The sequence below is a fragment of the Coregonus lavaretus genome, assembly GCF_964263955.1.
Source record: "Coregonus lavaretus genome assembly, chromosome: 7".
In the NCBI taxonomy this organism is placed as follows: domain Eukaryota; kingdom Metazoa; phylum Chordata; class Actinopteri; order Salmoniformes; family Salmonidae; genus Coregonus; species Coregonus lavaretus.
Genome location: NC_139994.1, coordinates 40,354,470 through 40,380,868, shown reverse-complemented (window position 1 = coordinate 40,380,868; position 26,399 = coordinate 40,354,470). Strand labels below are relative to the sequence as shown.

General features: G+C 41.4%; 1 protein-coding gene across 1 annotated transcript in view; it reads right to left on the bottom strand.

The window, feature by feature from the left end:
- LOC311132716 (serine/threonine-protein kinase MARK2-like) overlaps window positions 1-26,399 on the bottom strand; it is a 134,981-nt gene that overhangs the window by 3,527 nt on the left and 105,055 nt on the right. The window contains exons 15-16 of the mRNA XM_084165994.1: window positions 22,698-22,816; window positions 22,199-22,343 (exon numbers count right to left, since the gene is read on the bottom strand). Coding sequence (XP_084022120.1) covers window positions 22,199-22,343; window positions 22,698-22,816 — 264 coding nt within the window. The remainder of the gene's footprint in view (window positions 1-22,198; window positions 22,344-22,697; window positions 22,817-26,399) is intronic.

The following is a 26,399-nucleotide window of genomic DNA, read 5'->3' as shown; positions in this document are numbered from 1 at the left end:
CTGAGCGAGTCTAACCACAAGTCAGAGACCACTATGAAGACATACCAAATGTGCTTGATGGATCCTTTTTGTATTCTTCTAATGCCTCTTAAGGGGAAAGTCATCCAAAAGTAACTGAAAATTATCAGATTACGTTACTGAGTATGGATAATCCAACAATTACTGATTACAATTTTGGACAGGTAACTACTAAATGTAACGGATTACATTTAGAAAGTAACCTACCAGTTAGTGGGAAGTTGAATGGCCAAGGAGGGGTGAGGGGGAGTTCTTGATAGGGCGGGTCTTGGGTGAGGGGTATAGGGTTGGGTGAGGAGATCGAGGTGGGGTGTGTGGGGTTTGAGTGGCCAACGTGACACGAGCATCCCCCCCCTCCCCCCCACCGAGGCATTATTTTACCCAAACAAAGTCAAAACCCAACAAATATTAAAATAATCTACAAGATAAGAAGTTCTTAATTAATTTGTCCAGTGATCTGAATACATACAATTTAATAATTAAATACTCGTAGATAAAAGGTTGAATATTTGTACTTCTTACTGTTTTGGGACGCATGTCATAAAGGGAGGGGAGGGGTGGAGGAGTAAAAAGATGTGATGGGAGCGGAGGATTAGAAAGATGGCTGCTGTGTGTTTCTCTCTCTATCAGGATGATATTCTCTGTACTAAAGCGTGATACAACCCCATTAAAAACAAAATAAATCACAAGTTTCTTTCTGTCATAATAACATGATAAATCGTCATGGTGATAGAACAACAACAATAAAAAAATTGGCTGAGATAATGGATGGGCTGGACATGCTGAGAGATGAATTCGGATTGGTCTGCCATGTAGCATGCCTTCTGTCAATAACATGAGCCGCTCAGTATGTGTAGATAATGCTTTCTACAGCGTCTTTTTTTTAAGATACAGTATCATGAAGAACTGCAAAAGTGTTGCTACTGCTCTCCACTTTCTGGAGGACGATCGTGCTATGCTGACTCTCTCGGACTCTCAAAATCAAACAGACGATGAGGAAATCCCTGATTTAGGTTTCATTGAACCAGACATTGTTGAGTCTTCTGATGACAGTGATAGGGGAAGAAACGGCGATCAACAGTATTGTTGTCATGGAAGAAGTTGACCGAGTTTTGAAATCTGTGGAATGCCCAGTGGAAGCAGAGTATGATAGCTAGGGAGATGGAGAGAATTCTGGCGTTTGATTGCATATATGCGGAGGGAGTCGAAAAGAGAAAACACCTGTCTCCGGAGTACATCTTCAAACTAAGGGCAACCATGGCATCCGTGACAGAGAGGGAGAAGCGTTGATCAATGTATACGGGTAAGAGTCTAGCTAGATACATTTTCAGATATTATAAGTTTCTAATTTTGTCAGAAAGTAGTTTTTATTGCAAGTTAAACAATACTGTTAGCTAGCTAGCTAACGTTAGCTGGCTGGCTCGCTAGCTAACATTACATGTATGATCTGTGTTGTAATATTATTTGTATTTCAGAAATTCATTTGCATTGCAAGTAACAGCCTAATGTTAGCTAGCTAGCTAGCTAACATTAAACCTAGTTGGTTAGCTTTTGCTACCTGCAGGCTCATGCATGTTGGCTAGCTATGACAATCAGTTTGTATTGCTAGTAGTATGGGTTAGGACTATCGAAACGGGGAACTCGGAAATCTCAGACTTCAGTGCATTCAAGATAACTGGGAACTCGGAAAGAAACAAGCTTCGACTGGGAAAAATCGTTTTGAACGGTCATCCAACTAGGGAACTCGGGCCTCTTTCTAGAGCCCCGACTTTCCGACCTGAAGATCACTGACGTCATGATTTGACCTCGTATTTTTCTAAGTTCCCAGTTGTCTTGAAAGCACCATTAGGTTAATTGTTTAGCTAGGTAGCTAGCTAGCTTCATGTCTAAACAAAATACTTAACTTCGCCAGATGATTACATGACCCATCAAGTTAGCCAGGTGTGTCTGGGGGTGAATACGGTCATCTATTGCATTTCATGTCTAGACAATAGTGACCCATCCACTTAGCTGGATGTGGCTGAGGGGTGGTTATAGCATTTATTTCACATGACCCATCAATTTAGACAAATGTGTCTGGGTAAGAATCATCTAATAGTTATACAATATTTATACAATATTTACCTGGCCACTTTATATTTTTGATATTGCAAATATGCAAGTAACCATTTCATGGTACCATTTACACCTTCTGTATCCTGTGCATGTGACAAATAAACTTAGATTTTATTTGATATAGTGTGTGTTTACCAGAGACGGTAATGGGAAAAACAACATGACCTGCACTAAAGTAAGATTAGGATATAGGCTAGGTACTATATCAAGTGTATTTTTGCTTCTACTTTCACCACTTTTTGTCCTTGGAAATCCTTGGTTGTTTACTACACTACTCACTCTGTTTAGCACATGACCTCACTTGAATCCTTAAAGAGATGGGTGGGGCTAAGGCTTAAGATGGTGTGAATGATGCTGAATGGGTGTAGACAAAGAAGAGCTCTCCAGTAGGTGTACCAAAACATTCAAGAGCCATTTTCTCAAAAGTGGGGTTACAAGTTTATCAACTTTCAAAGCAGAATTACTTTTCCATTGTTCCTCAACTGCAGTTTATGATATACCATTTTGTAGCTCTCAGTCTCTACTTTTATCCAATGTAAAAAACAGCATTTCAAAAGCTGCTATATAAGACCGAATCGAGGTGGTCAGTCAGATTTGTTCTCTTGCTTTGTTTGCTTTTTCCGTATTATTATGTCTGATAAGCTACCCAGGAACGGGCTGAAAATAGCCCATATTAATATATGTAGCCTTAGAAATAAGGTTAATGAAATCTATAACTTCCTAACATCAGATAGGATTCATATATTAGCCATTTCTGAGACTCACTTAGATAATTAATTTGATGATACAGCAGTAGCAATACAAGGATATTACATCTATAGAAGAGACAGGAATGCTTATGGGGGAGGTGTTGCTGTATATATTCAGAGCCATATCCCTGTAATGCTTAGAGAAGATCTTATATCAAGTGTTATTGAAGTGTTGTGGTTGCACGGTCACCTGGCACATCTAAAGCCTTTTCTTTTGGGGTGTTGCTATAGGCCACCAAGTGCTAACAGTCAGTATCTAAATTACATGTGTGAAATGCTTGATAGTGTATGTGATGTAAACAGAGAGGTCTACATTCTTGGGGACCTGAATATTGTCTGGTTTTCATCAAGCTGTCCACTCAACAGGAAGCTTCTCACTGTAACCAGTGCCTGTAATCTGGTTCAGGTTATTAATCAACGTACCAGGGTGTTTACAAACACTACAGGAACAAGATCATCCACATGTATTGATCACATTTTTACTAATACAGTAGAACTTTGTTCTAAAGCTGTATCCGTACCCATTGGATGCAGTGATCACAACATAGTGGCTATATCCAGGAAATCTAAAGTTCCAAAAGCTGGGCCTAAAATAGTGTATAGAGATCATACAAAAGATTTTGCTGTGATTTATGTGGATGATGTTAAAAATATTTGTTGGTAGGATGTGAAGGAGCATCCAGACGCTGCACTTCATGAATTTATGAAATTGCTTCTTCCAATTATTGATCAACATGCACCTGTTAAGAAACTGACTGTTAGAACTGTTAAGGCTCCATGGATTGATGAGGAATTGAAAAACTGTATGGTAGAAAGAAATGGGGCAAAAGGAGTGGCTAATAAGTCTGGATGCACATCTGACTGGCTGACTTTATGCAAATTGTGAATTTATGTGACAGCAAAAAAAAAAGAATATAAGACACTATTATGAAGACAACATCAATGATATAAAACTTTGGAGTACTTTAAATGAAATTATGGGCAGAAAGACAAATTCATCTTTCATTGAATCAGATGGCTTATTCATCACAAAACTACAACGAACAGTGAGCCATCGTACTCATGCATAAAAAAAAAACTATTAATGAAAGAAAAGCATTGTAAATTTGAATTTTGTAAAGTTAGTGTGGAAGAGGTGGAAAAAGTATTGTTATCGATCAATAATGACAAACCTCCTGGCATTGACAACTTAGATAGATGGAAAGCTACTGAGGATGGTAGCTGACCCTATAGCCACTCCTATCTGTCATATCTTTCATCTGAGCCTAGAGTAAAGTCTTTGTCCTCAATAATCTTCGTAAATGATATCATAGGTAGGACTGGTGGAGTTATGTCGCACATGCAGCTAACAAAAACATATGGAAATGTCTGCTCTACCCAAAATTACAACCAAATAATTGCAGCATTCCCGCAAAAATGGAAGAGGGAAGGGGGAAAAAGTAAGGAACTTGTCTGTCGGCCCTGCATTAAAGAACATAATTGGTTAAAGAAAATTGTGATAAATTAAAAAAGTATACCAGTTTCATTTAAGGACCAAAGGATTGACAGCCGTCCCATATAGATTGCAAAATAGTTGGGAAGAGATTTTTGACGTACCGATTCCATGGCATAGTGTTTATGAACTGATTCTTGCTACCAATAGAATGTTATTTATATGGGGGATATAATTTTCCCAGCTCTGCAGATTTTGCTGCAAAGAGACAAAATCATTAGATCATTTGTTTTGGCACTGTCCAATTATTAGCTTGTTTTTGGACACAGGTCCAGGAATGGCTAAAGGATTGCAATATTTACCTGGAGCTAACCCTGCAGATAGCACTACTGGGTGATCTGAAAAGTCATAGTCATAATATAATAATACTTTTAGCAAAAATGTTTATTTTCAATGTACAATCTGTAGAAAAAATAAGAATAGAAGGGTTCAGAACTTTTGCAAAACATCACAGTACAGTTGAAAAATATATGGCAAATAGAAATCCAATATGGATGGTGTTAAGAGATAGATGGTTGGTGTTGAATGGAGTTGAAGGATGGGACTAATAACAACTAACAACAACTAATAACAACAAGAGAACTAATGTAAAGCATACTGTGTCCATAATAAGTATTTGGTTATAGGTTGAGAGCTTTTGTGAAAGAGCACAGTTAGAAAGATATGGCATATAGAAGCAAACCGGAGAGGATGAGGGTAGAGGAAGTTCAGGAGTAAAAACAAACAAAATATCATTATTGTAAAATTGACTGTGTCCATAAAATGTATATAGTATGTATAAGCTGGAAGTAGAGGCTTAAGCATTGTTGTTCACTAGTTTACTCCAATTAGGGAAGGGGTGGTGGGGTTGGAAAGAAATAAAGGGACATATATTTTTTTTAAGGATATATATATATGTATGTACAGTGGGGAGAACAAGTATTTGATACACTGCCGATTTTGCAGGTTTTCCTACTTACAAAGCATGTAGAGGTCTGTAATTTTTATCATAGGTACACCTCAACTGTGAGAGACGGAATATAAAACAAAAATCCAGAAAATCACATTGTATGATTTTTAAGTAATTCATTTGCATTTTATTGCATGACATAAATATTTGATCACCTACCAACCAGTAAGAATTCCGGCTCTCACAGACCTGTTAGTTTTTCTTTAAGAAGCCCTCCTGTTCTCCACTCATTACCTGTATTAACTGCACCTGTTTGAACTCGTTACCTGTATAAAAGACACCTGTCCACACACTCAATCAAAACAGACTCCAACCTCTCCACAATTGCCAAAACCAGAGAGCTGTGTAAGGACATCAGGGATAAAATTGTAGACCTGCACAAGGCTGGGATGGGCTACAGGACAATAGGCAAGCAGCTTGGTGAGAAGGCAACAACTGTTGGCGCAATTATTAGAAAATGGAAGAAGTTCAAGATGACGGTCAATCACCCTCGGTCTGGGGCTCCATGAAAGATCTCACCTCGTGGGGCATCAATGATCATGAGGAAGGTGAGGGATCAGCCCAGAACTACACGGCAGGACCTGAAGAGAGCTGGGACCACAGTCTCAAAGAAAACCATTGGTAACACACTACGCCGTCATGGATTAAAATCCTGCAGCGCACGCAAGGTCACCCTGCTCAAGCCAGCGCATGTCCAGGCCCGTCTGAAGTTTGCCAATGACCATCTGGATGATCCAGAGGAATGGGAGAAGGTCATGTGGTCTGATGAGACAAAAATATAGCTTTTTGGTCTAAACTCCACTCGCTGTGTTTAGAGGAAGAAGAAGGATGAGTACAACCCCAAGAACACCATCCCAACCGTGAAGCATGGAGGTGGAAACATCATTCTTTGGGGATGCTTTTCTGCAAAGGGGACAGGACGACTGCACCGTATTGAGGGGAGGATGGATGGGGCCATGTATCACGAGATCTTGGCCAACACCCTTCTTCCCTCAGTAAGAGCATTGAAGATGGGTCGTGGCTGGGTCTTCCAGCATGACAACGACCCAAAACACACAGCCAGGGCAACTAAGGAGTGGCTCCGTAAGAAGCATCTCAAGGTCCTGGAGTGGCCTAGCCAGTCTCCAGACCTGAACCCAATAGAAAATCTTTGGAGGGAGCTGAAAGTCCGTATTGCCCAGCGACAGCCCCGAAACCTGAAGGATCTGGAGAAGGTCTGTATGGAGGAGTGGGCCAAAATCCCTGCTGCAGTGTGTGCAAACCTGGTCAAGACCTACAGGAAACGTATGATCTCTGTAATTGCAAACAAAGGTTTCTGTACCAAATATTAAGTCCTGCTATTCTGATGTATCAAATACTTATGTCAGGCAATAAAATGCAAATGAATTACTTAAAAATCATACAATGTGATTTTCTGGATTTTTGTTTTAGATTCCGTCTCTCACAGTTGAAGTGTACCTATGATAAAAATTACAGACCTCTACATGCTTTGTAAGTAGGAAAACCTACAAAATCGGCAGTGTATCAAATACTTGTTCTCCCCACTGTATATGTACTTATATGTATGTGTATATGTATATATATATATATATTTGCAAGAGAAAAAAACATATGGGGGATTGGAAGTGATGCAGACAATTACATTGATGGAAGTTACAATCCATCTGCAATATTAAAGCTGATCTACTCCCTAAAATAAAATATATCTAAGAAAAAGACAAATAATAATAATAATAATGTCTTTGTCCTCAGGCCTGGAGGGAAGCCAAAGTCATTCCGCTACCGAAGAGTGGTAAAGCGGCCTTTACTGGTTCTAACAGCAGACATATCAGCTTGTTGCCAGCTTTTAGCAAACTGTTGGAAAAAATTGTTTGACCAAATACAATGCTATTTCTCTGTAAACAAATTAACAACAGACTTTCAGCATGCTTATAGAGAAGGGCACTCAACATGTACTGCACTGACACAAATGACTGATGATTGGTTGAAAGAAATTGCTAATAAGAAAATTGTGGGAGCTGTACTGTTAGATTTCAGTGCAGCGTTTGATATTATTGACCATAACCTGTTGAGAAAACGTGTGTGTTATGGCTTTTCAACCTCTGCCATATTATTGATTCATAGCCATCTATCTAATAGAAATCAGAGTTTTCTTTAATGGAAGCTGTCAAACATGTAAAGTATGGTGTACCGCAGGGCAGCTCTCTAGGCCATCTTTTCTATTTTTACCAATGACCTGCCACTGGCATTAAACAAAGCATGTGTCTCCATGTATGCTGATGATTCAACCATATACGCATTAGCAACCACAGCTAACGAAGTCACTGAAACCCTTAAAGAGTTGCAGTCTGTTTTGGAATGGGTGGCCAGTAATAAACTGGTCCTGAACATCTCTAAAACTAAGAGCATTGTATTTGGTACAAATCAAGTTCTAGACCACAGATGAGTCTGGTAATGAATGGTGTGGCTGTTGAACAAGTTGAGGAGACTAAATTACTTGGTGTTACCTTAGATTGTAAACTGTCATGGTCAAAACATATAGATTCAATGGTTGTAAAGATGGGGAGAGGTCTGTCCGTAATAAAGAGATGGTCTGCTTATTTGACACCACACTCCACAAAGCAAGTCCTGCTGGCTCTAGTTTTATTTATATTATTGTCCAGTCATATGGTCAAGTGCTGCAAAGAAAGACCTAGTTAAGCTGCAGCTGGCCCAGAAAAGAGTGGCAAGTCTTGCTCTTCATTGTAATCATCCAAAATTCTGAATTGAACCCAATCCTGCTATACAGTGCACTATTGAGCCCTGTGGGCAGTAATACTATATAGGGAATAGGGTGTCATTTGGGATGTACACGTTTATTCAGCATTGAACTGTCCAAAGTAAGCTTACTGAGCCTGTTACTATAGCTACTAAAGCATGTGTGATTTAAGATTCAAAATCCAACAAAACTTGTTATATGCCTTTAAAAAGTATTCACACCCCTTGACTTTTTCCACATTTTGTTTGTGTCACTGGTCTACACACAATACCCCATAATGTCAGAGTGGAATTATGTTTTTAGAAATGTTTACAAATTAATATAAAATGAAAAGCCAAAATGTCTTGACTCAATAAGTACTCATCCCCCTTTGTTATGGCAAGCCTAAATAAGTTCAGGAGTAAAAATGTGCTTAACAAGTCACATAATAAGTTGCATGGACTCACTGTGTGCAATAATAGTGTTTAACATGATTTTTGAATGACTACCTCATCTCTGTACCCCACACATATAATTATCTGTAAGGTCCCTCAGTCAAGCAGTGAATTTCAAACAGATTCAACCACAAAGACCAGGGAGGTTTTCCAATGCCTCGCAAAGAAGGGCACCTATTGGTAGAAGGGTAAAAAAACGAACAGACATTGAATATCCCTTTGAGCATGGTGAAGTTATTAATTACACTTTGGATGGTGTATCAATACACCCAGTTACTACAAAGATACAGGCGTCCTTCCTAACTCAGTTGACGGAGAGGAAGGAAACCGCTCAGGGTTTCACCATGATGCCAATGGTGACTTTAAAACAGTTACAGAGTTTAATGGCTGTGATAGGAGAAAACTGAGGATGGATCAACAACATTGCAGTTACTCCACAATACTAACCTAAATGACAGAGTGAAAAGAAGGAAGCTTGTACAGAATAAAATCATTCCAAAACATGCATCCTGTTTGCAATAAGGAACTAAAGTAAAACTGACAAAAATGTGGCAAAGAATTTAACTTTTCAGCAGGACAATAACCTAAAACAAGGCCAAATATACACTGGAGTTACTTACCAAGACAACATTGAATGTTCCGGAGTGGCCTAGTTACAGTTTTGACTTAAATCGGCTTGAAAATCTATGGCAAGACTTAAAAAATGGATGATCAACAACCAACTTGACAGAGCTTGAAGAATTTTTAAAAGAATAATGTGCTAATATTTTACAATCCAGGTGTGCAAAGCTCTTAGAGACTTACCCAGAAACTCACAGCTGTAATCACTGCCAAAGGTGATTCTAACATGTATTGACTCAGGGGTGTGAATACTTACACTACCGTTCAAAAGTTTGGGGTCACTTATAAATGTCCTTGTTTTCCATGAAAACATACATGAAATGAGTTTGAATAGGAAATATAGCTAAATGAATAGGAAATGTAGTCATTGACAAGGTTAGAGATAATGATTTTTAATAGAAATAATAATTGTGTCCTCCAAACTTTTCTTCGTCCAAGAATCCTCCATTTGCAGCAATTACAGCCTTGCAGACCTTTGGCATTCTATTTGTCAATTTGTTGAGGTAATCTGAAGAGATTTCACCCCATGCTTCCTGAAGCACCTCCCACAAGTTGGAGTGGCATGATGGGCACTTCTTACGTACCATACGGTCAAGCTGCTCCCACAACAGCTCAAAAGGGTTGAGATCCGGTGACTGTGCTGGCCACTCCATTACAGACAGAATACCAGCTGACTGCTTCTTCCCTAAATAGTTATTGCATAGTTTGGAACTGTGCTTTGGGTCATTGTTCTGTTGTAGGAGGAAATTGGCTCTAATCAAGCGCCGTCCACAGGGTATGGCATGGCGTTGCAAAATGGAATGATAGCCTTCCTTCTTCAAGATCCCTTTTACCCTGTACAAATCTCCCACTTTACCACCACCAAAGCACCCCCAGACCATCACATTGCCTCCACCATGCTTGTCAGATGGCATCAAGCACTCCTCCAGCATCTTTTCATTTGGCCTGCGTCTCACAAATGTTCTTTTTTGTGATCCGAACACCTCAAATTTTTATTCGTCTTACCATAACACTTTTTCCAATCTTCCTCTGTCCAGTGTCTGTGTTCTTTTGCCCATCTTAATCTTTTCTTTTTATTGGCCAGTCTGAGATATGGCTTTTTCTTTGCAACTCTGCCTAGAAGGTCAGCATCCCAGAGTCGCCTCTTCACTGTTGACGTTGAGACTGATGTTTTGCGGGTACTATTTAATGAAGCTGCCAGTTGAGGACCTGTGAGGCGTCTGTTTCTCAAAGTAGACACTAATGTATTTGTCCTCTTGCTCGGTTGTGCACCGGGGCCTCCCACTCCTCTTTCTATTCTGGTTAGAGCCAGTTTGCGCTGTTTTGTGAAGGGAGTAGTACACAGCGTTGTACGAGATCTTCAGTTTCTTGGCAATTTCTCGCATGGAATAGCCTTGAATATACTGACGAGCTTCAGAAGAAAGTTATTTGTTTCTTCCCATTTTGAGCCTGTAATCGAACCCACAATTGCTGATGCTCCAGATACTCAACTAGTCTTAAGGCCAGTTTTATTGCTTCTTTAATCAGCACAACAGTTTTCAGCTGTGCTAACATAATTGCAAAGGGGTTTTATAATGACCAATTAGCCTTTTAAAAATGATAAACTTGGATTAGCAAACACAACGTGCCATTGGAACACAGGACTGATGGTTGCTGACAATGGGCCTCTGTATGCCTATGTAGATCAAAAAAATCAACAGTTTCCAGCTACAATAGCCATTTACAACATTAACAATGTCTACACTGTATTTCTGATCAATTTGATGTTATTTTAATGGACAATTTTTTTTGCTTTTCTTTCGAAAACAAGGAAATTGCTAACTAACCCCAAACTTTTGAACGGTAGTGTATGTAAATAAGATATTTCTGTATTTCATTTTCAATACATTTGTAGAAATTTCTAAAAACATGGGGTATTGTGTGTAGATGGGTGAGAAGAAACATCTATTTAAAATTATTTTTAAATTCAGGGTGCAACACAACAAAATCTGGAATAAGTTAAGGGGTATGAATACTTTCTAAAGCCACTTTGTTTTCACCTATACAGTACATCTCGAAAAGTATGTTTTTTACTTTTTTAAATGTATTGTGTGTTCTTACATAGAAAAAAACCTTGAAAATCACCAAATAAACTATGAATTAAAAGAACACAACAAACGGACCACTAAGACTATCTGTCGTCATTGGCATCAGCTAATGGGGATCCTAATAAAATCAAAACTATTTGACAACACTAATGAAATGATGCATCGTCATCATTTTATGAGCATATCAGACGAGGTTCTAATTTTGTAAAAACAAATATTTAACCATTATTTAACTAGGCAAGTCAATTAAAAACTCATTCTTATTTACAATGACGGCCTACCAAGAGGCAAAAGGCCTCCTGCAGGGACAGGGCTGGGATAAAAAATATATATATATAGGGCAAAACACACATCACGAGAGACACCACAACACTACATAAAGAGAGACCTAAGACAACAACACAACATGGCAGCAACACATGACAACACAGCATGGTAGCAACACAACATGACAACAACATGGTAGCAACACAACATGGCAGCAGCACAACGTGGTAGCAGCACAAACATGGTACAAACATTGTTAGATACAGATAGGGCTGTGGCGGTCACAACATTTCATCAGCCGGTGATTGTGAAGCAAATAACTGTCGGTCTCACGGTAACTGACCGTTAATTAACATAAACACATTTAGTATCTACTGGCTTCCACACATAGCCTACAAGCCACTGATGCAGACCTTTGGAAACATCTACATTTAAAAAAGTCTAATAAATCCATGTAATATAGCCTACACCTTCACAATAAACCTATTATTTATTTTAGACATGTCTAAAGAAGCATGATGTAAAGAAAATGTAGTCTATATCAGAAGAACAGAATAGCATACTCTGAGCTGTCCTTATGTTAGGTCCTGATCTGGCTATGCCAAATGGCTGTGGGCTACACTAGTTCATTTAGCAGACAAGATTTGCTTAGAATTCCGTGGCATTATTTTATAGTATGAAGAATACAATTGAACAAAGCTGAATAAAATAGAAAGCATATTTTCTCCAAACTGCTATTCTGTGTTGAGTGGTTAACAAAGAAATATGTATTCCTATATGCTTAATTTAGAGTTATTAATGTAACTTTAGTTGTTCTACAAACATAGGGCTATATGTTTTCATTTTTAATACATTGTAAGGCTGCATGATGCGACTCTAATGATGATTTGGAAAAAGTCGCTTGAAAGGCATGAGCTCTGTTTTGTTTTTTTTGCGCAGGCTATACACACTTCATCAGTCTCTCATTCACAATTTGACAAGCACTTGATAATGCCTCGATTTTCACGGCGGCATCCCCTTTGTGTGGCCGTAATGCACCACAAAATAATCTATTGCCTTTTGCGGCCAGTGGCCGTTGTGCCCTTCTCCCTGAGTGCTGCGCGCTCCGAAGCACCTCTCACTCACTTGGCTCTCCATCACGTGATTGAGTCTTTCTCAAAGGCTACAAGTGAAGACAGACACATCGGGTACGCAACTGCACGCATTCTTATACAATCCCGAGGTGCATATTGAAGATATTGGAAGAACTGTGAACATTTACTTTTCGTCAGCCAACAAGATGAGTAGGCCTAACGAACAGCAAAAGCACTAGCCTATGTCAATCTACTACCCCCATAGTACAAAAGTTAACCTATTCTATTCTGTGCGAGAAATAAATAGTCTGGGACAATTGTGGGATGCGATAGATCCCAAATGAATACAACCACTAGCATTAAAAAATAAATAAATACGCAATGTGGCTGATGCAACAGATCAGAACATTTAGCTTAAAATGTTGATAAACTATTAGGCTATTTCTTGACATTATAAGCGCAACACCGTTATCAAAAGTGACCGCAAATGCAATTATGCATGTAATGCTTTTATTATTAAGGTGCATTTCTATGGTGAAAATTATCTTCCCCAAACTTGAAACTCACCCGCTGCTTATGTATGCCAGTTAGGCTCTACACCCCTTGTAAAGCGGATTAATGTGCTTAATTTTACAATGTTATTTAGCCACTTTAGTTGAGATACAAACCTTATCATATAGACTATGATTTGAAAAAGTTGCAAAAAAAAAGGCATTGTTTCTTACGCTGGGTATCATTCACAAGTGATAATATATAATTCACAAGTGATAGGCTAATATTGTCACCCATCAGACTATTCTTGATTTAATCTTGTCTTTACATATACTAAATAATAGATGTGTGACATTTATTTTGATTTAGAATGGACCATTATCATACACCTGTATCGAAACAGGGGCAGCGGGAAAAAATACGTCATCTAGGCACTTTAATAGCGAATGGAGGACGCTTTTCCCGTGGTTCATCTTCATGCCAGTCAGGTAGGCTATACTCCTGGTGTAAATATAAGCAATGTGCTTAATATTAGGAAAGTTGAGAAATAAATATAGTAGGCCTAGCCTATAGAAAGCTGATGGGATCCTCCTCTTTTTAGTAGAGGCCATCGCTCTGTTTTCTCGCGCAATTGCGTAGCCTATAGAAATGTTGCGCAACATGAGCTCATGCGCTCTCAAGATGTGTTTGATTCGATTTTTGATGACATTTGCATTGATGTCAGAGTGACTAGAGGGACAATAGAGTGCTGAGTACCAGGCAGTTAGCAAGTTTGGTAGGCTACTAATGACCAGCAGCAGCATCAGAACTTGGAGAAGCCTAATTACCGTGAATAAACGGTCACGTGGAATTTGACTGCCTTCATGACTCGTGACCACCGGTGTGGCGGTAATACGGTCACCACAACAGCCCTAGGCACAGACAACAGCACGAAGGGCAAAAATGTAAAGACAACAATACATCACGTGAAGCAGCCACAAGCGTCAGTAAGAGTGTCCATGATTGAGTCTTTGAATCTAGAGATGGTGATAGAACTGTCCAGTTTGAGTGTTTTTTGCAGCTCTCGTTCGAGTCACTAGCTGCAGCGAACTGAAAAGAGGAGCGACCCAGGGATGAGGAGTTTAATAATGGATGCATCCCAAATGAACATTTCCAAGTTAACATCCAAACACCGATAAGGGACTTTCATGATGTTCGTGGTGGGAGTATGGATTTAGTTAGGATTAAATCAAATTAAATGAAATGGTTTGAATGTAAAATGTGACAGACTTTGGGAGGCTAAACTCCTACACACACACACGTCACCTCCTAGCGCTAGGACAGGTGGTGAGGTCAGGTCATGTGATACACCATTAAACGGTGTGGGTGAGAGTGTGTGTTATTTGAGACATTAATAAAACACTTGGTTAAACTGTGCCACTGAAACAGGAGCTCTGTCTCACCACCTCCACTTCCTACCGGCACGCCAACACCTGTGTGTGCGTGTGTGTGTGTGATTGTGTGTTGCGTGTGTACGAGAGAGTATTTTGGGAGTTGTGAACGAAAGTGAGAGAAAGAGAAAGAAAGAGGAAAAGAGAGGGAGACAGACTGCTTAGAAGTCTGTGTGAGTGTGAATATGAATCAGAGAATGAGATAGCAGTGTGTGTTAGAGAGAGACAGAGAGAGAGAGAAAGAGAGCGAGAGAGAGCGCATGCAGAGGTGTTCCCACCTGCAGTATTTATGGTTGTAGGAAATTGAGACCTCCACTGTAACCATGACTACTGTCGCTACAGAGGATGAAGAGGAGGCATCTTCAAGAAGGAGACCGAAGTGTGCGTCTTTGTGTTGCACACATTCGCTTGCAGGCACACACGTACGAACACACACATGTGCATACACAAACAGGCACACAAAGTGTGACTCACAGGGTAGGTACAGGACAGGAGAGGTGATGTCATGTAAGACGATAAGACCTGATGACGACCTAAGTGTGTGTGTGTGTGTATGACTGTGTGTCTGCATGCCTGCCTGCCTGCCTACCTGCCTACCTGTCTGTATGTCTGTTAGGGCAGCAATGTCCATCTATCCAATGATAATTCGCCATTATCTCTACACCCTTAACTCCTTTCCTCACCCTCTCCAACCTTTGGGTATTTAACCCTGGTTCTCTGAATGAGATAAGTGAGACGTCTCACTATGGGACACGCCCTCATGCGGGTCATTGGTATTGGTTGAAGCCTTATTCAATCAGAGCTTTGCTGGTGTACTCCCCACGTATCTAGTATTTCAGACCCCTTGACTTTTTCCACATTTTGTTACGTTACAGCCGTATTTTAAAATTGATTAAATTATTTTTTTCACCCTCAATCTTCACACAATACCCTATAATGACAAAGCGATAACAGGTTTGTAGAAATGTTTGCAAATTAATTAAAAACATTAAGCAGAAATACCTTATTTACATAAGTATTCATACCCTTTGCTATGAGACACGAAATTTAGCTAAGGTGCATCCTGTTTCCATCGATCATCCTTGAGATGTTTCTACAACTTGATTGGAGTCCACCTTTGGTAAATTAAATTGATTGGACATGATTTGGAAAGGCTATGTAAAGGTTCCACAGTTGGCAGTGCATGTCAGAGCAAAAACCATGAAATAAAAGGAATTGTCCGTAGAGCTCAGAGACAGGATTGTGTCGAGGCACAGACCTGGGAAAGGGTACCAAAAAATGTCTGCAGCATTGAAGGTCCCCAAAAACACAGTGGCTTCCATCATTCTTAAATGGAAGAAGTTTGGAACCACCAAGACTCTTCCTAGAGCTGGCCGCCCGGCCAAACTGAGCAATCGGAGGAGAAGGGCCATGGTCAGAGAGGTGACAGAGCTCCAGAGTTCCTCTGTGGAGATGTGAGAACCTTCCAGAAGGATAACCGTCTCTGCAGCGCTCCACCAATCAGGCCTTTATGATAGAGTGGCCAGACAGAAGCCACTCCTCAGTAAAAGGCAGATGACAGCCCGCTTGGAGTTTGCCAAAAGGCAACTAAAGACTCTCAGACCATGAGAAACAAGATTCTCTAGTCTGATGAAACCAAGATTGAACTCTTTGGCCTGAATGCCAAGCGTCACATCTGGAGGAAACCTGGCACCATCCCTACAGTGAAGCATGGTGGTGGCAGCATCATGCTGTTGGGATGTTTTTCAGCGGCAGGGACTGGGAGACGTCAGGATCGAGGGAAAGATGAACGGAGCAAAGTACAGAGAGATCCTTGATAAAAACCTGCTCCAGAGCGCTCAGGGCCTCAGACTGGGGTGAAGGTTAATCTTCCAACAGGACAACGACCCTAAGCACACCGCCAAGACAACGCATGAGTGGCTTTGGGAAAGGTCTCGGAATGTCCTTGAGTGGCCCAGCCAGAGGCCGGACTTGAACCCTATCTAACATCTCCGAAGAGACCTGAAAATAGCTGTGCAGCGACGCTCCCCATCCAACCTGACAGAGCTTGAGAGGATCTGCAGAGAAGAATGGGAGAAACTCCCCAAATACAGGTGTGCCAAGCGTCATACCCAAGGAGACTCGAGGCTGTAATCGCTGTCAAAGGTGCTTCAACAAAGTACTGAGTAAAGGGTCTGAATACTTAAGTAAATGTAACATCGGCTTTTTATAAAAAAAATTTAACTGTTTTTGCTTTGTCATTATGGGGTATTGTGTGTAGATTGATAAGGGGAAAAAACTATGTAATCAATTTTAGAATAAGGCTGTAAAGTAACAAAATGTGGAAAAAGTCAAGGGGTCTGGATACTTTCCGAATGCACTGTAAAACCCTGCATTGCTCTGGTTTCCACATTCTAAGAACCAGGTGGGCCTCAAATAGGCAAATAACGGCGCAGTACAACAGTGGTGTTCAGAACGGCATCTCGGAACACACAACCCATCAGTCCTTGTCACGGATGGGCTATTGCAGCCACATGACCACACCAGGTTCCACTCCTGTCAGCTAAAAGGATGAAGATGCGGCTCCAATGGGCACGCGATCACCAACACTGGACAATTGAGGAGTGGAAGAACATCGCCTGGTTCGACTGAATCACGGTTCCTGTTCCGTCATGCTGATGGCAGAGTCAGGATGTGGAGTAAGCAGCATGGGTCCATGGCCCCATCCTGCCTGGTGTCAACGGTACAGGCTGGTGGCTGTGGTGTAATGGTGTGGGAATGTTTTCCTGGCACATGTTCGGTCCCTTGATACCAATTGAGCATAGTTTGCATGGAGGCAAAGGAGGGGGCGGACCTGGTACTAGATGGGTGTACCTAATAAACTGAGTATAATGCCGGCAATTGCCAGGGCAAGCTTTGCTAGGCTTGTGCTGCTTAGTCTCCCCCTTCCCTGATGACTTGGTCGGTAAACCTGTCGACATCTCGTTTCGACCAGACGGACGAAAGCAGATGGATGTACCGGGGGACTAGCTAGCTAGCTACTCAACCGGCTAGTACTACAACATTAAAGTTGGGCGAGACACAGGGTAACGTGAGCTTAAGCCAGGTAAGCAGAAACAGAAAGCTTTATTTACCAGGGGGTTTGAAAGAGAATGCAGTCTTTATACTTTCGGGTAGTGTTGCACGGTATACCGGTACCATGGTAATATCACTGTACCAAAACAAAACGATACTTATGATACCAACATTTTAGAATACCGTAGTACCCTGCAGTATACTGTAACTGCAGTTAGAGTGCAGTATAACTGCAGTTATTCTTCAATTACTGCGTCCAAAATATCACAGTCGACTGCAGTTACTGCACTTTTACTGCAGTTTCAAAACTGCTATCTTTCGATCTAAAAAACCTGCTGGCACGAGTTATAAAATGTTTATAAAGTCAGTTTTGTTTATAAATGCAGTTACATTTAAGCAACAGCCACTAGGCTCTAGGCGCAGGTCCAATAATATCCACTTTTCATGTGCATACCATGTGCGGCAGCTGTAAATCAGCCAGCTGCATCCCCTACCAGCCCTCACTCACCTGCTTCTCTCCGTCTGCTCTTAATGCGTGATTATTCCTCCGTCAGTTAAAAAATAAATAAAAAATTAGCCGTGATGGCGAGCAGAGATGCAGACCTGATGAGTCTTCTGTTGTTAGATTTGTACATTTGTTACATTGGAGCAGCGCGCAAAGAGAGCACTGTTGATACATTGTATCATTTCATTGACTGTTATAACCAAGAGCACAGACCAGTCTGAGTAGACTTTGCATGTTCACGGTCATGCAGCCTCTGTGTATCAGAGAGGGAAAATGGAGCACCGCTTCGCGACATGCATGCTTGCAGCTTTACAGCAAAGAAAACGGCTTGTCTCGAGCCTAAAGGGTTAAAAATAATATGACCCATATTACCGAAGGAGTCTTTTATTCTTTCTATCAGGATTCATTTTATATAATTTCACAAACCATGTCGCAGGTCGTTTTAAATGTTGCAGGCTGTTGCTTAAATGTTGCTAATTATTGGTTTGATAACAAACGTTGTTCAGTCATATTACCTAGCTAGCTAACAACCTGGTAACTTGACAGTAGGTTAAGGCAAATTATATTGGCACAGGACTGCTACTCACGAGATGTGCTTATAATAATAATAATAATAATAATATGCCATTTAGCAGACGCTTTTATCCAAAGCGACTTACAGTCATGCGTGCATAAATTTTTGTGTATGGGTGGTCCCGGGGATAGAACCCACTACCTTGGCGTTACAAGCGCCGTGCTCTACCAGCTGAGCTACAGAGGACCAAAAAAAGGTAGGATTCATATAGGCCTAAACTATCTAAAAAATCGATTTCTTTCTGGTGGTCCTTAAATTCTGTTTGATGCTAACGTTTTAAAAGTTGCGAGCAGTGTGTGTATGTGTTTTTGTGGGAGAGAGAGAGGGAGTGCTGTGTGTGTTTATGAGAGTGAGGGAGACAGAGTGTGTGAGGAAGGTTAAATTCAATGTGTTGTATTGAGTAGAAGTGTGAATTTTAGTTACAGGTTTTTGGAGAATGTTTAGAAAACGTGAACAAGCGTCCGGGGGACGGAGCGAACAAGATGCTAGGCCACATATTTTTTCCACCGTGGTATAATGGCCTGGTATCGTATCGTATGTAAAATGTTGCAATTGTGAGAAGCCTACTTTCGGGTTAGTGAAAGTAGAGCTAACAGGGATCCTAGCTAATTAAGCCGTCACGTGAAATTCCAACTGCTGACTCAGTGTGTAAAGTAACCTCGAGGTAGAAACGCACTGCTAGGTTTATCTTTTACAGGGGAATGTAAAAAGGATGGTGTTTCAATGTGAAGAAGCAGCACCGCTTGTGTTAGCGAAACAAACCAAATGGGGGTTTAGTCCAGAGGTTGCTAGCTAAAACAAATGTGGTGTCGTTAGCCCACTAGCTAGCTAAGAGAGTTGACAGTTCAGCTAGCTAACTCAAAACGGTGGAAACTGACAGAGAGCTAGAGACCACATGTAAAAGTAGCTAAAACTAGTGGAAACCTGCTATTAGCGGTATGCTAAAGCGGTGGCGCTAGCGAGCTAACATCTCTAATGGCATCGATGACAAAAAGTGCTGCTAACAAGCTAACTGAGGTAACTGCTGAATTTAGCTGAATTGCTGAAAATAGAAAAGAAACCACTTAACACTTTGACGCCTACCAACACACAGGTGTGATCATTCTACAGTGTTCCCTGCAGCGTACGCTCAAACCGGTATTTAGAACGCCCAGTTTCGATTGATGCAACAGTCTGTGTTTGAGCTGGCAACACTGTTTTCTTCACAGAAACATTTCACACAAACACAGTCCTTACAACGTTATGTCCTGAATGTGACCAGTTTATTTTTGGATGCAATTTTCTGACATTCACAGAAGTGGCGACAGCATAACACAATCATCCAAACCGGAAAATGTAGGCTACATTAGTCCTAGCGCTAACTGAGGAAAGATTGACCTAACACAAGCGGTCATATTTAGCTAACTCACGGCTGACCGAAACCATAATAGAAATTAGCTAATAGAAATTACTATTTACAATTCATCACCTCACGGGTGAGCTCACCATTGATCGAAATAATCGAAGTAATCCGACGATGGGTAGTTTGTGCGTGCCGCCATTTGAGTTTTTTCGGGTCAACCAAAGATAAGAAGAGGAGACAACATGAGTTTGGTCTGTTGGCAGTATGCATGTTGAAGGGGGTGTGTCATCTACCATCATTCACTTCTGGAAGTTTACTCAAAAGATGAGTGAACCATCCCTCACTTCATTTTGTTATAACATCTTTGGTCTGACAGACGTTTACGTGAGACCCAGAATGAATTATATAATGTCAACAAACATGGTGCCACACATAGCTGGCAAATAGCTTAGCATTAGAGCATCATAGTCAGTACAACCTTCCAAAAAGTATTTTAGACACATCATATGTGGAATGCATGATTTGTCACTAGTACTTGAAAACATATGAATAAAACAGTAAATACATTATGCTCCATACATACATACATACGTTATGTACAGCAGAAACGACAACAACGATATACAGAAAATAAGGCACTTTGATGGGAACGCACACATGTCCAAAGTTAGTATTTGTAAGGAAAACAACAATGAAGGCAATGCGAGCGCCAACCAGAGAATGTGCCAGGGGGAAAGAGTTTGTGCTAGACTGCACAAATGTCGGCATACTTGATCTGGGGAAACACCGGGGAGGTGCTTGGCCTCATCAAAGAGAGAAGTTTGTCCAGTTCAGTAAAGCCTCAAACATAAATTGTCCGCAACAGTGAAATGGGCTACATCTATGTGAATTAATGATGAGGCAGAACCCACCTTAATTCAAACTGTTGTTAGAAAATAAAACTTTCAAATTGACAAGTTGAAATATAGCCTATAGATAATTAGCAGGAAGTGTGTGTCTTGGTTTGAGGTCAGCGCGGATTAACTGTCCTGTTGCGTAACGATCACATTTTCGAGCAGTGAGTGCATTCTGACATCACACGCATAAAAAAACTCACGCTGGGGCGACCGTTAAGAGATATTTGGAACTCACACGTGAAAATGTTAACGCTACGTGGTGGAGTGGTAACCCACACCGAAAGTAGCAGTTAAGTTGAGGGCTAGTTTTCTGAAGAAAGCTGCAAAACAAGCTAGTAACCAAATAGACTTGTGAAGAGGCAAAGAATGTTATATAGACACACCGTTGTACACTAGCTCTGATTGGCCTGTTAGGCGTGATTGAATAAGGCTTCAACCAATGACTCGCACGAGGGCATATCCCATAGTGAGATGTCGAACTAATTTGACTGAAAGAGAACTTCCAATTCCTCATCTATTTCCCAACTTTCTGTCTCTCTTTCTTCCCCCACTCCACCCTCACACTCCTCCATTCCCCTTCTCCCTGCCTTACCCTTTCAGACTTCCCCTTCAATCTTCCCCTCCTCCCCTAATTCCTAGGGCCCTATAAAATCTGCATTGCGGAGAACACGGACGGAATCACAATATAAAAAAATGTAGGGAATCAACTAAATGTATTGAACTTATTAGAAAAAGTACTTAATTTGCCCAAGTTAATCATAAGACATGAACAAAATGCATCAGTGATTCGTATTTTCCTGCAACTTTCTGAAACAGCAAAGGAATGCCCCTGTCTGTGTGTGTGCGTTGCGCGCATGTCTAGACTTTGTGTAGCCGTTAGTGATGATGGTAATGATAACCTTCTCAATTAAACGTTAACTACAAAGTAGCCTATGACTACCTGGCAGAATGATCTCATGATTATTTGCATCAATCCATGGCCATTTGTTTAGCAAACTCTGCAATCACATGAGCGCTACAGAAACATTGCTAACCAAACAACTGTCTCTTGCTAGTCCACACTTGCATTAAAGGGTAACTACACAAAAAAATCCAAAGTTCTTCATTTTTTTCCCCAGACGTCAAAAGTGGTCTCCTGATGTGGTTTTAGCATTGTTGTGGACTTAGAACATCCAATGTAGTTGTTTTTCTACTAAAAGTGTGAATTTGAGAGCGAAAATAAAAAAAATACAGAAACCAGGAAAAATTTAACAGAGAAAACTGAATTAGGGAAAGAAATCAGGCAAAAAATAAAGCCGTTTTTATAGGGGCCTAAATTCCCCAACCCTCCCCATGGACTCACCTGCGTACAAACTTGGAGGTGAACTTGGAGAAGATGCCTGTGGCCCCGGGTCTCCTGGCCTGGCTGTTCCCGTGGCTGAGGGAGGGGGAGGCTGGAGCAACACTGTAGGGATAACCCTGCTGGTCCCTGTCACCTCTCTGCTGTCCTGTTAGAGGGAGGGAGGGAGGAAGGAGTGAGGGAGTGAGAGTTAGAAAAGTGGCAGAGGGAGGGGGAGGCTGGAGCTCTGCTGTAAGGAGAGCTAGGTGATCCCTGGCCCTGTTAGAGACATGTATTAAAGTGTCACTCCACAATATTACCAACTCAGTGGTCTTATGGTAGTGTTTGGCTTTGTTAGAGTAAGAAAAATGTGAAAGAAGTGAAAGAGAGAGAGAGAGAGAGGGAGGGAGAGAGAGCGATGGATGGAAGGAGGGAGAGGAGCACGAGGGAGGGAGGGCGGGACAGAGAGAGAGAGCAATCATAGTAGGCAGTGTTTCAGTGTACAGCATGTCATAAATATTACCTGCGTGGAAAGTGCTGCGGATGGCCACCCCCCGGGAGAAGTTGGTACGGTCCGTCACCGTGGCACTGCTGATGTTGTGGGCTGAGGGGGATGCGCCAGGTGGCCTCTGGGGGGGAGCGCTGTTAGAGGTAAGATGAGGTAGTAGAGGAGGGGTGGGTTAGGTTTCAATAGTGAATTCACACATTTGAACGCACACACACCCTCATCTTCAGACTTCACATGCCCTAGACAGAGATTCCACGAGGTGTACTACAACACACAATAGGAGCACTGACTACCAATCAGAGTTGACGCAGTTCAGGAGAGGAGCGAGATCTCATTTACTACAAGACTTTCAAAATTCTCACACACACACACACACACACACACACATGAGGTGCCAATTCCATAAAAATTGTAAAGAGATTATCTGGAAAGGGTGTGTGTGTGTGTCTGTGTGTGTCCTGATGTTTCAGATAATCTGATGTTTGGGGTCAGAGAAATATCAGGTTAGGGCTTGGCGATATATTGAATTCAAATGTATGTTTTAGCGAGATGTTATTTTACTGTAATAGAGGAGAACTTAACCGTTCTAACGATACCCTTTTTATGTCTCAACTCCCAAAATGTAGTGCAGAGCAGACCCTACTAAAACAGGAGTATCAATGAACATGATTGTGAAAAATGTATGCACAGTTTGTACCACTTACCGCTAGCAGCATTTTAGCCACAGACTTATGTGCTAGCTTTCTAGTCTGGGTTTTATAAATGTGCAATGAGCATAAGAAGACACATTTATATAAAGGAAGTGGAAACTCGTTCTCTTCCAGAGAAATAAGCATCTCCTTATCCAGGTAGGCCACTTGATTTCAACATCTAAACAAAGTGAGCAGGTTAGGTTAGCATGTTCTTCAAACAGTTGGAGACTGACAGGAGGGTGTCTTCATAACAGTTCAACTGTTCTAGCTACGTTGTTAGCAAGCAAATTAATTCAAGTTGGCTAGACTTTAAATATAAAGATTATCTGTCTACTCACTAGCACGTGGGCTTGTGCTTGAGAGATGGTTTATTTGTATTTGTATTTATTATGGATCCCCATTAGCTGCTGCCAAGGCATAAGCTACTCTTCCTGGGGTCCGGCAAAATTAAGACAGTTATACAATTTTAAAAACATTACAATACATTCATAACAGATTTCACAACACACTAAGTGTGTGCCCTCAGGCCCCTACTCCACTACCACATACAGTGAGGGAAAAAAAATCCCCTGCTGATTTTGTACGTTTGCCCACTGACAAAGAAATTGAACAATGAGAGACAGAATAATAACAAAAAAATCCAGAAAAAAACACATGTCAAAAATTTTATAAATTGATTTGCATTTTAATGAGGGAAATAAGTAATTGACCCCCTCTCAATCAGAAAGATTTCTGGCTCCCAGGTGTCTTTTATACAGGTAACGAGCTGAGATTAGGAGCACACTCTTAAAGGGAGTGCTCCTAATCTCAGTTTGTTACCTGTATAAAATACACCTTTCCACAGAAGCAATCAATCAATCAGATTCCAAACTCTCCACCATGGCCAAGACCAAAGAGCTCTCCAAGAATGTCAGGGACAAGATTGTAGACCTACACAAGGCTGGAATGGGCTACAAGACCTTCGCCAAGCAGCTTGGTGAGAAGGTGACAACAGTTGGTGCGATTATTCGCAAATGGAAGAAACACAAAATACCTGTCAATTTCCCTCGGCCTGGGGCTCCATGCAAGATCTCACCTCGTGGAGTTGCAATGATCATGAGAACGGTGAGGAATCAGCCCAGAACTACACGGGTTGATCTTGTCAATGATCTCAAGGCAGCTAGGACCATAGTCACCAAGAAAACAATTGGTAACACACTACGCCGTAAAGGACTGAAATCCTGCAGCGCCCGCAAGGTCCCCCTGCTCAAGAAAGCACATATACAGGCCCATCTGAAGTTTGCCAATGAACATCTGAATGATTCAGAGGAGAACTGGGTGAAAGTGTTGTGGTCAGATGAGACCAAAATGGAGCTCTTTGAAATCAACTCAACTCGCCGTGTTTGGAGGAGGAGGAATGCTGCCTATGACCCCAAGAACACCATCCCCACCGTCAAACATGGAGGTGGAAACATTATGCTTTGGGGGTGTTTTTCTGCTGAGGGGACAGGACAACTTCACCGCATCAAAGGGACGATGGACGGGGCCATGTACCGTCAAATCTTGGGTGAGAACCTCCTTCCCTCAGCCAGGGCATTGAAAATGGGTCGTGGATTGGTATTCCAGCATGACAATGACCCAAAACACACGGCCAAGGCAACAAAGGAGTGGCTCAAGAAGAAACACATTAAGGTCCTGGAGTGGCCTAGCCAGTCTCCAGACCTTAATCCCATAGAAAATCTGTGGAGGGAGCTGAAGGTTTGAGTTGCCAAACGTCAGCCTCGAAACCTTAATGACTTGGAGAAGATCTGCAAAGAGGAGTGGGACAAAATCCCTCCTGAGATGTGTGCAAACCTGGTGGCCAACTACAAGAAACATCTGACCTCTGTGATTGCCAACAAGGGTTTTGCCACCAAGTACTAAGTCATGTTTTGCAGAGGGGTCAAATACTTATTTCCCTCATTAAAATGCAAATCAATTTATAACATTTTTGACATGCGTTTTTCTGGATTTTTTTGTTGTTATTCTCTCTCACTGTTCAAATAAACCTACCATTAAAATTATAGACTGATCATGTCTTTGTCAGTGGGCAAACGTACAAAATCAGCAGGGGATCAAATACGTTTTTCCCCTCACTGTATCTACAACACAATCTCCATGTCTACATGTGTGTGTTATCATGTGTGTATGCATGTGTCTGTGCCTAAGTTTGTGTTGCTTCACAGTCCCCGCTGTTCCATAAGGTGTATTTTTATCCATTTAAAAAAAATCTGTTTCTACTGCTTGCATCAGTTACCAGATGTGGAATAGAGTTCCATGTAGTCATGGCTCTATGTAAACTCAGCAAAAAAAAGAAACGTCCCTTTTTCAGGACCCTGTCTTTCAAAGATAATTCATAAAAATCCAAATAACTTCACAGATCTTCATTGTAAAGGGTTTAAACACTGTTTCCCGTGCTTGTTCAATGAACCATAAACAATTAATGAACATGCACCTGTGGAACGGTAGTTAAGACACTAACAGCTTACAGACGGTAAGCAATTAAGGTCACAGTTATGAAAACACTAAAGAGTACTGACTCTGAAAAACACCAAAAGAAAGATGCCCAGGGTCCCTGCTCATCTGCGTGAATGTGCCTTAGGCATGCTGCAAGGAGGCATGAGGACTGCAGATGTGGCCAGGGCAATACATTGAAATGTCCGTACTGTGAGACGCCTAAGACAGCGCTACAGGGAGACAGGACGGACAGCTGATCGTCCTCGCAGTGGCAGACCACGTGTAACAACACCTGCACAGGATCGGTACATCCGAACATCACAACTGCGGGACAGGTACAGGATGGCAACAACAACTGCCGAGTTACACCAGGAATGCACAATCCCTCCATCAGTGCTCAGACTGTCCGCAATAGGCTGAGAGAGGCTGGACTGAGGGCTTGTAGGCCTGTTGTAAGGCAGGTCCTCACCAGACATTACCGGCAACAACGTCGCCTATAAGCATAAACCCACCGTCGCTGGACCAGACAGGACTGGCTCTTCACTGACGA